General features: G+C 41.3%; 1 protein-coding gene across 2 annotated transcripts in view; it reads right to left on the minus strand.

Moving 5' to 3' along the window:
* The window catches only part of LOC123976919 (TGF-beta receptor type-2-like), a 20,678-nt gene extending 7,334 nt beyond the window's left edge, over positions 1–13,344 (minus strand). The window contains exons 1-5 of one of the 2 annotated variants that reach the window (XM_046059322.1): positions 13,321–13,344; positions 10,133–10,274; positions 9,043–9,233; positions 4,576–5,351; positions 3,587–3,728 (exon numbers count right to left, since the gene is read on the minus strand). In XM_046059322.1, coding sequence (XP_045915278.1) covers positions 3,587–3,728; positions 4,576–5,351; positions 9,043–9,233; positions 10,133–10,263 — 1,240 coding nt within the window. In that variant the 5' untranslated portion in view covers positions 10,264–10,274; positions 13,321–13,344. The other variant, XM_046059321.1, reaches the window with a different exon arrangement.
* Between the last annotated feature and the right edge of the window lie 350 nt (positions 13,345–13,694).

The raw sequence follows: 13,694 nt of genomic DNA on the forward strand, positions 1-13,694 counted from the left end.
GCTACACTTCAACCATCCCAACTAACTATAGTTTTGTCATTCATTAACCTTTCAGTTGTTTTGATTATGGCCCTAGCACATAGATGAGTTTAGCTGACTTATATATGTTTAGATATCAGTAGTCAAGCTGCACAGGCAAGCCAAAAAGGACCAAATTGAAACGGAAAGAGAAACACAAACCATCCTGAATTATTACTGCAAAGCTGAAAGCAAGTATAATCCATTCCAACATTTGATATTTTGTTAAATATTCTTGTTATGCTTCCCTTCCAAGTAGCATTTTGTCAAGCTGTGCTCAACAATGCATAAATACTTAAAGGAAAAAAACAGAAATCCTGTCACCTAAACACATAAATAATGCAGATAAACAGATCCACACAGAGTTTCAACATGTGCTTGGAAATAAATTAGTAATATGATCTCAATAACACTGTTTCCCGAAGTCTGTCTGAGTCAACAAAAGATTGACTAATCCATTACCAGCTGCCTCTGCTGGTTTTCATTAGGCTGCGGAGTCTGTGACACTTGTTTGCGTTGCTCACAAGTTGTTAAAGTCATTTAGTACAGATGTATGCATGCACATTACATGTTAGCACAGCTCACTTTTGGACATATGGCACTGACTTATCCTGGAGACTTACCCTACCATTAACTGTAGCTGATACATGTGTCCTGAGCTTCACCTAAACCCATAACAAAAAACCAGCAACTATTTTAGCTCACGCTGGACGCAACTTCAGTAAAACCAAATTGGCCACACAGATTTTGTCCCCAGTTCATCCACAATCAATATATGGACTATGGCAGACCCCCCCACACACATGCACCATCCACAAACAACCATCATGCCCTCTAGTCCTGGAGGAGTTGATGGTCTGACATCTGGAGAGCAGCTGCCCTAACCTCTCCTCCTCTCCAGTCTAGCCCAACCTCTCCCTCTAGGGACTGAAGGCATTTCCCAGTCTGCAGCTCCACATTCAACACCACTCCACTATTATCCCCCAACATAGCCCCACCCGCCTGAGGAACGCCCTCATAGTCTTTCCAAGCCCTAAATCTGGACTAGCTAAATTATACAGGAGAGACATTTTAGGGAACAGACGCAGAGATAAAAAAGGCCTGAGCCTTGAATCCAGCTTTTCCTTCTCTCTGAGGTGTGTTGATCTCTCTGTTTCCTTCTCACTCAATGTCTTTATAGTCTTGGAAGATAAAGAAAGCAAAGTGATGGCTCATGGCTGGCTGACTGGCGCTGTCGACAGACGGCTGTGTTCTTCTCGCCTGGCAGATCTCAGATCAGACCACGGCCCCAGGAACTGTGACAGAGCGGCTATGTGGCTGCCTGCCACTGAGACGCAGAGAGCTGATCAGACATCTGTCTTCCACACACACACACACACAAAGGTTGCAACAGAGATAAGAGGAAACCAGGTCTTCAACCCAGTCATTATAACAGTGCCCTGGGAAGTGTCACAATTTCTGTGTGTGGGCACATATGTTCATAGTTTGTCTCAAGTGAGGTGAGTTCTCAGGGTGTCATTACTGACTCACCGACCTCCCGGTACAACTTGCCAACTTCAGGAAAACAAGAGACCAGCAGTGTGAAAGCATGAAATTCTAAACACATCAGTTTTACTCTCATGGTGCTCTGATTCCAGAATCAATACCAGACCTCTGCCAGCATACTATCTGCAGGGAGATTTTTTTAGCTGCCACTGAAGCAAAAACCAAATTACTGCATCTCATTTACGCAGCTTATTCTTTCCACCTTCCTCAGGGTCTATCAAGGTGGGAGGCTGGCTGTGTTTGTACAACATTTTAACGTTTTGGTCTTGGTCTTAATGAACTACAGCTTTCTCTCCGCTGCTCGTCTCGCAGAGGTGGCAAGTCTGGAGAAAGTGGATAGAGATATACAGTGAAACACAGATATTATTCCAGCTGCTTCTATCTATAGTCTCTATTCTCATAGGGTGGGAAGGGGACCCCTCTGCTTCCCCTTTCCAGTAAATCTAAGCAACCCTGTCTGTCTGTGCTGGCATGACTAAAGCTGTATGGCTGTCTACAGTGTTGCAGTGCAGTGGGAGAGTAATTAACTGCTGTCTCACCTGCCTAAGGGTAGGAAGAAAAAGAGGGGGGGGTAATGTCAACTGTAAGTTTAGAAGCAGAGAACGACAGAGTTTCTGTGCAAGGACAGTCATAAAAAATTGTGTTTAATCCGGGTCTAAAATAATGTAATTTAGTAAAGTAATGAAAGAAATGAAAGGAGGATGAGAGGGATGAATAAAGCTGTTGTCCCTCAAATCCCTGAAGAGGAAACCAACTGAAGCAACACTCCAGTGAGCCTGGATTCGTTTAGTCCATCTCTACCGACATGTATCCTGTCTGGTCTGCTCTCATGAGACATTAGCCGCAAAATATCCTCATACAAAGGAGACATCCATACTTACAACTTCACTCTATGAAGAGTGTCTTTTGCAAAACAGTAAAACAGCAAAATAGTCTATTTTCTTTTCAAAGGTGTACCCGCAGGGCACACATATTCTTGCTGTTGGGAAGGAATAGCAAGAGGGACGGCAGGTCACTCAGCCATGTTTTTTTCTTGAAAGGACTCTTGGGTAGCATAACTGTGTGATATACTTCAAGGAGGCCCACTGGGAGGATCGTGAGGAGAAAACAGGAAATCGCCAAAGTAGTAACGGTCATGACCAATCCCAGCTTTAAATCATTGCTATGACACAATGGAGACAGGAGCAGTCACAGAAACTAGCTGGACCACAGATACACTAAAGGGAAGTGAAAACAAACAACTTAGTGTCGACATGAAATACTGCCCTGTAGTTTGCCTTCAGATAATCACCCATTTCTATTATTTGCACATTTCCTGGCCTTGTTTTTGCTACAGAATGACAAAAACAAGTAACGGTACATTAATAAAGTGGAGGCTGATCCTTGAGACTTCTACAAGATGGATTGTGTGTTTGACACTTTGTTCCTACTGTGATTAATGGGTCGTGGACGACACACTCACACTGTAGGCCCAGTCACATGGAGTCACACATCTAGTAAGTGGACTCAAGGTGGAGTTGGTCACTGAGCTCCTAATTGGTAAAGTTGTCAATGTGCTGGTATTCTTCAGAGGTCAATTGAGGTGTGGAGTACAATTTTTCTTTTTTCAGTATTTATGTATTTCAGTATATATTTCTGAGGGCATTTACACAGACCCAAAAGGGAATCTCATCAATCAGTGCATCTATTGATTTCATTTACACTCAACGGCCCAAGCTAACCTTAAATTTACAAAGGATAACGGGTTATCTCTATTATTAACTACAATAAAGGTCACAAGGGATGTTTACTGTGTGTAGAGTGAGGGCATCACTATTAGTCAGGCAGTCAGCAATGTCATGTTTTAAGCAGGTGTCCACAAAACGCAACAGTCATTTCTTATTCATCATCGTGGTATCACAGCAGCTCTTTTGCAAAACTAAATTATGTGACTGTGATCCACCTCCAACAGTGCAGTCACGCCTCTGATCATAACAACACATTATCCTAAACCTAAAGTCAAGTGTGTCTGGTCACATATTACCTCCAATCGCGTTACACCTGGAGATGATCTCCCATAGTACAAGAGCCATGGAGTAAACATCAGCCTGTTTGAAAGACTCAATGTTTTCTAGGTTGATTCTGGACTCCAAGACCTCTGGGGCCATGTACCTGGCTGTACCCACCTGAGACAAAAACAGGGAGAAAAACATGTAAATGCTGTTTTGTATGTCTTAAACGGGGTGCTACAGGTAAGGGGAGCTGGTAAATCACAAAATTAAGCCACTCTTAACCAACAACTACACTTTTACATCTAAAAAGGGAGTTGTCTGGCTGTAGACTAAGTTGTTGTTTACCAGCATTAATCAAGTGACAGGTGGTACATTTGTGCTGTATTAAGATGTGTTATCACATTAATATGCATCAAAACATGATGTATAAAATAACTGGGAAAACAAAGGAAGCTCTCAGCTCAACAACACATTGCTTGTCTTGTGTAATTACCACCTTGGAAAATGTGTTCACTGGCGCTTCCCTGAAAATCCATTGAGGGCATTACAATGCATTAGGTGTCCTACGCAGCAAAGGCTGAGGCCTTTTCGTAATGAGTCATTTTCATAACGGAGTCTAATATGACTCTGGCCTATTACATCAGTGTAATGAGTCCATTAAGAATCAATCAAGCCTGTTTGTCTTGTGAGTATAATACAACGACAACCTAAGAACACTTACAACACTATTTCTATCAGCATTACCCATCTGGGGCCAATACATAGAGACGCCAAATATTTAGAGATGGTGTCCTTGAGTGATGAGGATCAGAAATTAAATTGATTGATAGCACAGCTCTTTTCACGGTCTGATAGAGATCTTCAAAGAAATATATGGCAGGGCTTGGAATGACTTGTTTTTTGGGGTGCAAGTTCAAATTACAACAGGAGAGGAATTATTATTTTTTTTTTATCTCTGAGTGGATCAAAAGCCAAAGTAAAACCTATTAAACCCCCACAATTTAGGATTAGAAGGCTTTACCTGTCCACTGTTAGCCAGCTCATCCACAGACAGAGCATTGTCCAGGCGGAGGGCGAGGCCAAAGTCACACAGGCAGCAGGTCAGGTCGCTTTTCACGAGTATGTTGGAGCTCTTAATGTCTCTATGTGCGATAGGCACCTTGTAGCGACCGCAGGGGGTGTGGTCACTGTGAAGGTGCGCCACGCCACGTGCTAGAGAACCCCCCAGCAGCCACAGGTCGTGCCAGTTGATAATATGGTGAATCAAGTACTCCTGGAGGTTCCCTATTGGCTGGTATGCTGTGATCAGCCAAAACTGTCTCTGCACCTTCCTTTCCTCTGCTGTCAGAAAGTGAAGCACATTGTCATGTCTCAAGTCTGCGTCTGAGAAAATTTCCTTCTCATTCCTCCAGGAGGTGTACTCCTCCTCCTGAAAAATCTTAACAGCCACTGTCTCAAAGCCCTGCTCCTCGCTGACTGAGGAGCCTTGCTTAAGCTTGGCCTTGTAAACTTCTGCAAAGCGTCCTTTTCCAACCTGAACGTCCAGTTCAATGGGCAGCAGCTCTGTGTTGTGGTTGAGGTTGTTGGCGTGTGTGGAGCTACTGTCTGAACCTTCGTCGTCAATAATGATGGCGCGACCGTCACTGAAGTCCAGTGGACGACCCCTCTTGCGTCTGGAGCTAGCTTGCCGCTGGCGATAGACCCGATAAAAGTAAAAGGATGTGATGACGACAACAGCCATAACCAGCAGAGGAACCAGACTCACTAAGATGACTGCCACCACCTGGGAATCCATGTCTGAGGGAACAAAAGTCAAAGGGTTAAGATAATGTAAATGATATCCATATAGTTGAGTTTAAAGCTTCAATAATTCAAAAAAATTACAATGAATAATTTGAAGGTGTCACTTATTTACAAACCAACGGAGAATTATCCCCCAACTTTCAGCTCATTGTTTTGGTTTACTCTTTGGCTCACTCTCACCAACCTTGTTTCAAAATGCAACAGGCAGCTATTTTCAGCAAAAACTTTCTGATTAACCCAATGTACACCTCTACGCCTGTGCACCACTAAACAACAGACTGACAAAGATTGCAAATAGCTGATGAACAAAGTGGAGCATTTAGCAGCTGAAGCATCAAGATATTTCCCTCAGGAATGGGTGTCGACCAAAACAGAGCTAAAATGAGAGTAACTACTGGATTTACATTCATCAGATGCTCAGAAAAATTACATATTTAACACATTCTTAAATGGAAAACTGGAAATTTGAACATCTACAATTTCATGTCCACTCGGCAAACTCCATCTGCTAATGCAGATCATGTAATATGATCAAAAGCTCCAGAAGAGCTACTACCTTAAGATCAACCACATTTGTATAGTTCAAAATTGGTTTAAAAAGTGGGAGATGTTTATCATTATCCTGGATTTTAGTCTCTTCTCTGTGTAAACACTATCATTACGGTCAGTGGAAACACTGCATTTTTATAGCTACTTACATCTTTGTACATCTTTGGAATGATCATAAAACAATTTCCCCAATAAAAAGAAATAAAACTGCAGTTCTGTCTCAGCAGACTGTATCAGCATCTAGCTAAGAATAAGTAATATTCTCAGAACAGCAGAGGAACCTGACCTATCCTTGTGGAATGTCTATAAGCATCAGAAAACTAAAGTTAGTGTCTGGGCCACAAATGAAAGCTGCTCCAAACCCTGATCTAGTCAACCACATATTGTGTCTCTTTATAGTGTATGTCTGATTCTTATAATTTAGGACGTGGTGTGTCTGGGAGCTGCTATGGTTTGGCAAACAGTGAAAGTTTATGCTTGTGCTGGTTCAGTTTTTTAAGCTGCAGTCATAAAAGAAGACCTTTAAAAACTATATGACCAGACACAACATACTAAAAGTGAAAACCCCAAATAGCCTAGAGTTTGATGAGTTCTAAATATAATCATTTATACCTCGCCTTGTCTAGTTAGTCTGAGTGCCATACAACTTTCCCAATTTAAAATTCCCAGCTTTTACAGACCTTCATTTTTAATGTTTAATCCAGTTGACGTTGATTTTGGTTGAAAAATGTGAGATAGCAATAGTTTCAAAGCAGAAATATGCTTACATTTTCCTATTTTTTAAAAGAAATGATTCAAACTCATTTTAGAGGCAAGTCTAGATGTGAGGAGGGAGGAGGACGAATGGGGAAAGAATCTGACTGACTTCCCAGTCAAGCCCTCTGGTTCTCTCTAATTTTTTTTCTAAACAGGAAACCACATGTCTGAAATCCTCAACATGGCCCCAGCCAGTTTGTTTTTATTTTCATAGAGTTCTCACAACAAACCTGTGACTGTGCCTTCCCGGACTCTCTCAGCTTTGGCCAAAACATTGGGTTATAGTAAAAAATACTGAATGTTGAGGAGAAAAACTTCTGCGAGAGGAAAAGATTCTGAATTACAGTGTGTCTTAATGTTAAATTTGGGGGATTGGGATTTTGTGCCCAGCTAGTTAACCCCCCTTAATTTAACAGTTGCCTTAAGTTGAAAGTTTTTGCTCTGAAGCATTGTTTGGAAACAGTTTGATATTTTGGGAAAATACAATTGACCATCTCATCTAACTCTTAGCAAGAAAGCAAAAAATACCAGTCTCATATCTGTAAATTGGAGACAGGGCAATCAGCTTAGCACAAAGACTGGGAACAGGGGGGAACAGCTAGGTAACAAAACAAAACAAATCTTGTTGTCACTTTGAGTTTGCGAGTGGAGACTCAAATCAAACTCAAAATAACTGCTCCCAGCCAAGAAATAGTCAGGCACATTAACCCAAGAGAAACTGCAATTCAATGTTGTTTACACTTGCATTTGCATGATTTAACAAACAAGATATATTGTGTTAATAAGTGAGTGTTAGAGGTGCAGGTACATTTTTTAAACTTGGGACAGAACCAGGATAGTTATTTCCCCCGGTCTGTTTTCTAAGCTAAGCTAACCGCCTCCTAGCTCCAACTTCATACTGAAAGGACAAATTTGGTACAGTGGAATCCATCCTCTTAACTAACTCTCAGCAGGAATGCAAAAAATCATTCAAGAATCAAAATTAAGCATAATTTAAGCTTAATTAAACTTTTTAAAACTGTACTGGAATATTTGACAGACTTGCTTTTTGTTTCTTTTTCTAGCATCTCAAGCTTGTTGTCCTCAAGTTAGGTCTCCTTTTGTAACCTTCTTGTCACTTGAATATTTCTGACAACATGGTTAAAAACACCATTGGCCCACTTCTCAGGGTAGCAGCACAACTGTGTGGAAAGTTACCATGGCAACTCTAAGGTATATCAGCTGGTATGTGACAAACAACTTAGTATTTCCTCTAACTTAAATAATGGCTTTGAAAGTGCCGTAAATGTATACTTCAGTTATGGTAAAAAAGAATACCAAAAGAGAAAGCTCAATCAATCAAATGCTTTGTACAATGAGACACTGGTCCCTGGCTAGTCGAGCAAGAGGTTGACTCACCCAAATTTACTGGTACCATGTAGTTTTTTTTATTTTCTGCTGGAGCGCCTTCATTACAACACTGTCTCATGGTAGTTACTGAGAAGTTACAAGGAGTGCACAGACATCCTCAACAGTAAGCAAATGTATTTCCATTATGTGGTTTGCACTGTGCAGATGCTTTCAATTTGGCTCTCTGTGCAGAGCCAGGTCTCGGAAATGTACCTCGGTGTTATTATTGCCTGGATGCCGTAGTCAAAATACGTCTGATTCCTGGGCCAATGTTGTAACAGGAGTCTAAAAGCCAATATCTCCAAGACCTGTTTGTAATCATGTATCAAGAGGGCATTACAATGCACATGTGTTAGCGTTCAAGCATGACGCCTTACATGACAAGCTGACAGAAAGAGGCATAATAATATTAGGACGACCATGACTATGACGTTACTATGTTATGTTGTACAGATGTAAGAACCAAAGAGTCCTATTTTTACATGCATAAAACAGTGTTGCTGCACTATTACTCCACTGTGAGAAGTACAGATGCGAGGGAAATGGGCTAATAAGGAACTGATGTAACTTTGCATAACTTAAGGAATTGGTCACAATTATGGGAAATACAATTTGCTTTGCTATTTCCGTTCAACTTAAGGCTACAGTCAGCAGCCTTTTAGCTTAGCTTAGCATAAAGACTGACAACAGGGGGAAACAGCTAGCCTGGCTGTAACAAAGTCAAAGTTATTTATTTTTTTTTACTGCTATGCAGATTTTGAAGCTAGCAGTTTCACATCTTTATGATACGATAAACTAACCGACTGCTTGCTGTAGCTCTATATTTAACGTACAGACATGACAGTGGTATCATCTCATCTAACTATTGACAGGAAAGTCAATAAGCACCTTTCTCTAATTGATAAACTATTCCCTTAATGTCATTTTTTATTATCATTTTAAAAAGCAAAAAACACATTGATTGATAAAAACCCAACTAAGCCCAACTTACTGGAGTTAAAGAAGATGTGCTCATTGCACTCGTCCTCAGAGCAGGAACAGATAAAGAACTGTGAGCCCATGCCCTTTCTTTCTTTCATCTCACACTTGCTGTTGTTGTAATCCTCCAGGACCAGGCCGTACAGCTTCTGAGCTGGGTTGTGGCAGACTGTATCAAAGGTGACGTTGTCATCTTTCTTTCTCCTTGGATAGAAAAAACACAAATAGAAAATACTGTTTGATTTGCAGTCTGTGCTCACAACTCTTTTGGAAATGAAGTCCCCTTTTCAGAGATCTGTATTATCATGTAAAAAGCAAAGATTTACACAGTTGTGCAAATAACACAATTTCCCAGCCGTACAGTGATAAAGTGGTAACTGTAAATGGCATACTTGTCTCTTTCAGCAGTCCACAGTCTCAGCATTATGTAAATGACTGCAATACAGAGGTCAGACTTACAAAAAGTGAGATTTTGAAATGCCATTACAAACAGGAAACAAGGAAAATCCTGAACCTGCACAAATATACATATTTAAATTTTGCTTCCCTGCTGGGCAGCATTATGAGAAACATTTGAAAGCAGTGGTGCTGTCTACGTGTCATTAGCTTTCTGCTGACCTCAGCCCATAACATGCCCACAACACTGCTAATATAATGAGAAACAGCAGCACAGCCGTAAGCTTTTAACACCAACACAAATCTGCTTCCTGCTGTTTCTCACATCAAAAGTCAGATTTGATGCTGATGGGTGTTTCATCGCTCGTGTGCTGTCATAATCCAGCTAACTGTCTACACCAGAATGCTGACTGACAAGGTGTTCAAAGGAAAAGGTCACTTCAAAGAAAATATTGGGAGGAAATGATGCCCAAGCTGATTAATAAAAGAATATCCATTGTATCCTCATTTCCTCACTTCTTTGTTTGTCCACGTAGTGTGACCCAAGAGGTGAATGTAATGAAAATGCTGTTTTCATTTAACTTTACTGAACTATAACGTAATCATACATTCATGTCTAAAATGATTTTGCACCACAAACCTGGCTTTTATTTATACAGAAATGTGCTTTGGAAATCCAGCTTTTGTGTTTAGGTGCATGGACTTACCAGATACTGACACACACGTCTGTCAAATTGGGGCAGATAGACGTGATGCCACAATCCACCTTGCAAGTCCCTTTACCTGTGCAGCTGGTTGCCTGCACATCACAGAACTTGCACAGCCTTTTTATCTTCATTATAGTGGCTTCTGGAAAAAGAGAGAGGGGAAAAAGCAGTGAGCTGGGTTTACAAAAAAGGTCCAGTCTACATAAAAACAGACTCAAGCCCATTTCCTTGAATTCAATTGGACTGACTAAGCAGCATTTGGCATTAAAATGACAAACTATTAGGAATTGCAAAACACTTCCATGATGATCAGTAACAGGAATATATACATGATATTTATTAGCATGAAAAGCAAGATAATTATTACATTAAATTAAAGGTTGGGGGTCTTTTGGAATTTGCCAATAAGTAGAAGCAGATAACTCAACATAACCACAAAAAATCCAAACTATTTCATCCTAGAAGGGTTGACAGATTTTTTCCCCCTTGTGAAGTCTGAACAATAAGAGCAGCCCATCCACCTCCTTTGGTCTTGTTCAAACTTGACTTTGCCAGCGGGTAGACCCATATCAGTGAGACAGACAGGATTGTGTGATGAGTGCTTGTGGGTTTGATAATCATCTAAGGAGACAACTGCCAGACAGGCAAGAACAACAAACAAAGGAAACACGGCTGCATCTCCTTGCTGAGAAGTCTCTAATTTGTCAAGCTGATGAGTCGGCTCCCCATCTTACAAGGTGTTGTGCCAACTCTGGTCATGAATATCAAAAAAGGGAGGGTGATGTTATGTACTAGTGTCTATGAATGTTTGGAGAGGGAAAGAAATGTGTGCGTGTGCATACATGTTGGTGAGTGTTTGTATTTGTGCAGAAATTCTCAGACTGCAGTTTGTCCTTGCAATGAGAGCCTATTAATGATGAAAAACCGGCCAGGCAGCATCCCTCTGTTTGGCATAGAACGGAGAAATTGAGCAACAAAGATCTCTCCGCTCTTTTCCTATCTTCCCTTTTCTAAAATGAAGTATTCCCCACCACATAAAAGTACAAGTGAAAAAAGGATCTTGTGGCTTTAAGAGCTGGAAATGATCCTAAATGGGGATATTCCAAATTTCCCAGGATCAATCTAACACCAGTGGTTGAAGTATCATCACGAAAGAATGTGCCGTACGGACAATCCCACATGATTTTGTTAGAACATGATGGGTTTGAACAAGTGTAAACAACGTAGACTCAAGTGGTACGATGAAGATAAAGTTAGGCCGCTGGCTGTGAGTCTATTGAGTAAACAGTGAGGGAGAGGGTAAAAAAATAAATTTCCACATGATGAAGACTCCTTCCTCCTTCCAGATCTTTAGTTTATGTTGAGAAGTAAAACCAACTGAAAGATAAACCAAAATCAAAAACTGTCTAAGCACAAAAACAGAGGAAATGAAAAAACATGTGACAGCACTGTTACAGCATAACCACATAACCAGACTATATGCTGTCTCCATGTGCACAGGAAGTTGAAACTGTGTCTTGCATCAGAACAACCTACCTGAGACCAAACCAAGACAGAAAGTGGGATACCTTCTACCGACATACTGCAGTTTAAAGATTACCTCCCTAAGAAACACTGCAAACAAAAATGAGTGATGTATCTGAAGCGGTAGCTAGTCATCTGAAGATGGCACGGAATAGACTTTCATCACATGACCACAAAAATCACATGACCACAAAGTGAGACGTTTTGGATTGGGAAGTGTAAGTGAAAGGAGACTTCTTGACAGGAGCCACTGAAGAAGTCTGTTCAGTATCCGTTCTCCCCTGACTTCACACTGACTTGACAAATCGCTGCTGTGTGTGTGCTCTTAGCATGGTACAGAAAGCCTACTGTGTCATTTCACCCAGTCTGCAGGGTGGGGTCAGACCTGCGGCTTGCAGCTACAGAAATACTGTACAACCTGCAGAATGAAAGAGCTGCAAGTCTAGAGCGCTATATGTCTGTGGCATCCTGTTCATGCTGCCTTAGTCAGAGCCAGCGTGAGATAATTTCACAGGAAGATAGCAGGATATTGCAGATAGGAATTGCTTTCTGTCCTTGTCTTAAGTGAGAGACCCACACAAATAAAACACATCAGAATATTACACTTGAACTCCAGGCTAAACTACTTGACAGAGCAATTTAAAACTATGCCTGGCGGGTTGGGGAGGTGTTTTGAAGTAAATCAGCACCGAGGGGATAGTCCATGCCTGAGTGCTAGTGGTGGGAAGGTGGTTTAGCCAGAGTAATTATATCATTAGACCAACTTCTCTGAAAGAGCATGTCATTTCAACCCAGGAGGCGGGCTGTGGAGGGGATGAATGGTAGTAATTGTCACCCACGGCTAGATTTAATTGCAGACAGGGGGAAAGAGGATTAGGAGCAGCCAAAGCCACTTGGTGCCGCTGGGACTGAGTCTGAGGCAGATGAAGGTAAAGCAATGTCTTCCTCTTGGGGGGTACCTGTTAGCAATGTGGCTACACATCAAAGATAGAGATAACCAGTTAGAAAGGGCGTTGATGGCTGTGACTTACAAAAGGTGATGTCCCCTCAAGAGCTAATGCAGCAGTGTGCAACAGTCACAGTACAGAGGTTAACGGTGTAAACACAGTTAATTTACATAACAGGAAGATAGAGAAATGAAGCTAGCAAGTAAGACAAGGGGTTGTTGAAAGTAAAACGTATTTAAGGCTAAACAATCTACGCACTTACGCAGTTTGTTGTTTTAAATTAATTTGTTAGTTTTTTTAATGAGTGATGCAATAGACTATTTTGGGCCCGTGTAAAACACGTGTAAAAACGAAATGATATTTTCACAAAGGAGGCAATTTATCACTTTGCGCCTCTCACGAAAGTAGTTGCAGCTTTGATAAAACGCAGCCGCAGCTATGACAACTTTTCTGGAAGCATAAAGTTCAACTCACCCGCCTCCTCGAGCAGAATACAACCAAAGAGTATCGTTCCACACCAGAAAGCGGAAAACCGAAGTAGCTCCATTTGGAAAATGACTATACACTCCCCTCTTTCTCATTAATATCCCGAAACCTTGACAACGGGTCAGTATCCAGACTTGCTTCAGCCTGTTGCGCTCTCTCAAACGCCTTCACAGCTCTGGATAGAAGAAGCAAAGTAAACACACCAGGCAGGACTTGCCCTATATGACTCACAGTATGTGCACTTTTCACGAAACAGGAAATCTTCAGAGGGGTTGGACAGTTTTTTCTCCCCCTTCTTCTCTTACTTCTCAGTCATGCTCATGTGGCTCACAAAGTCTTGAACCATGTCATTAAGAGGCTGAAACCCAGCAGAGCAGGACTTGAAATGACATGCTCCAAAATAGCTTTACCAGAAGCTTTACCTATAGGCTACAAGCATTATGCAAACACCCTGATTTACTTAAAAGTAGTCACACCTTTCAGATCTTATTTAGAGCTGTCAGCGCTCTAAAGAGATCCACTCGCTTCTGCTCATATTTAACTTTTTACACACTAAACTCATTTAGATGTCCATTCCAAGTCACTAAATTACATTCCTCTGCTAC

Source organism: Micropterus dolomieu, linkage group LG09 (assembly GCF_021292245.1).
Source record: "Micropterus dolomieu isolate WLL.071019.BEF.003 ecotype Adirondacks linkage group LG09, ASM2129224v1, whole genome shotgun sequence".
Lineage (NCBI taxonomy): Eukaryota > Metazoa > Chordata > Actinopteri > Centrarchiformes > Centrarchidae > Micropterus > Micropterus dolomieu.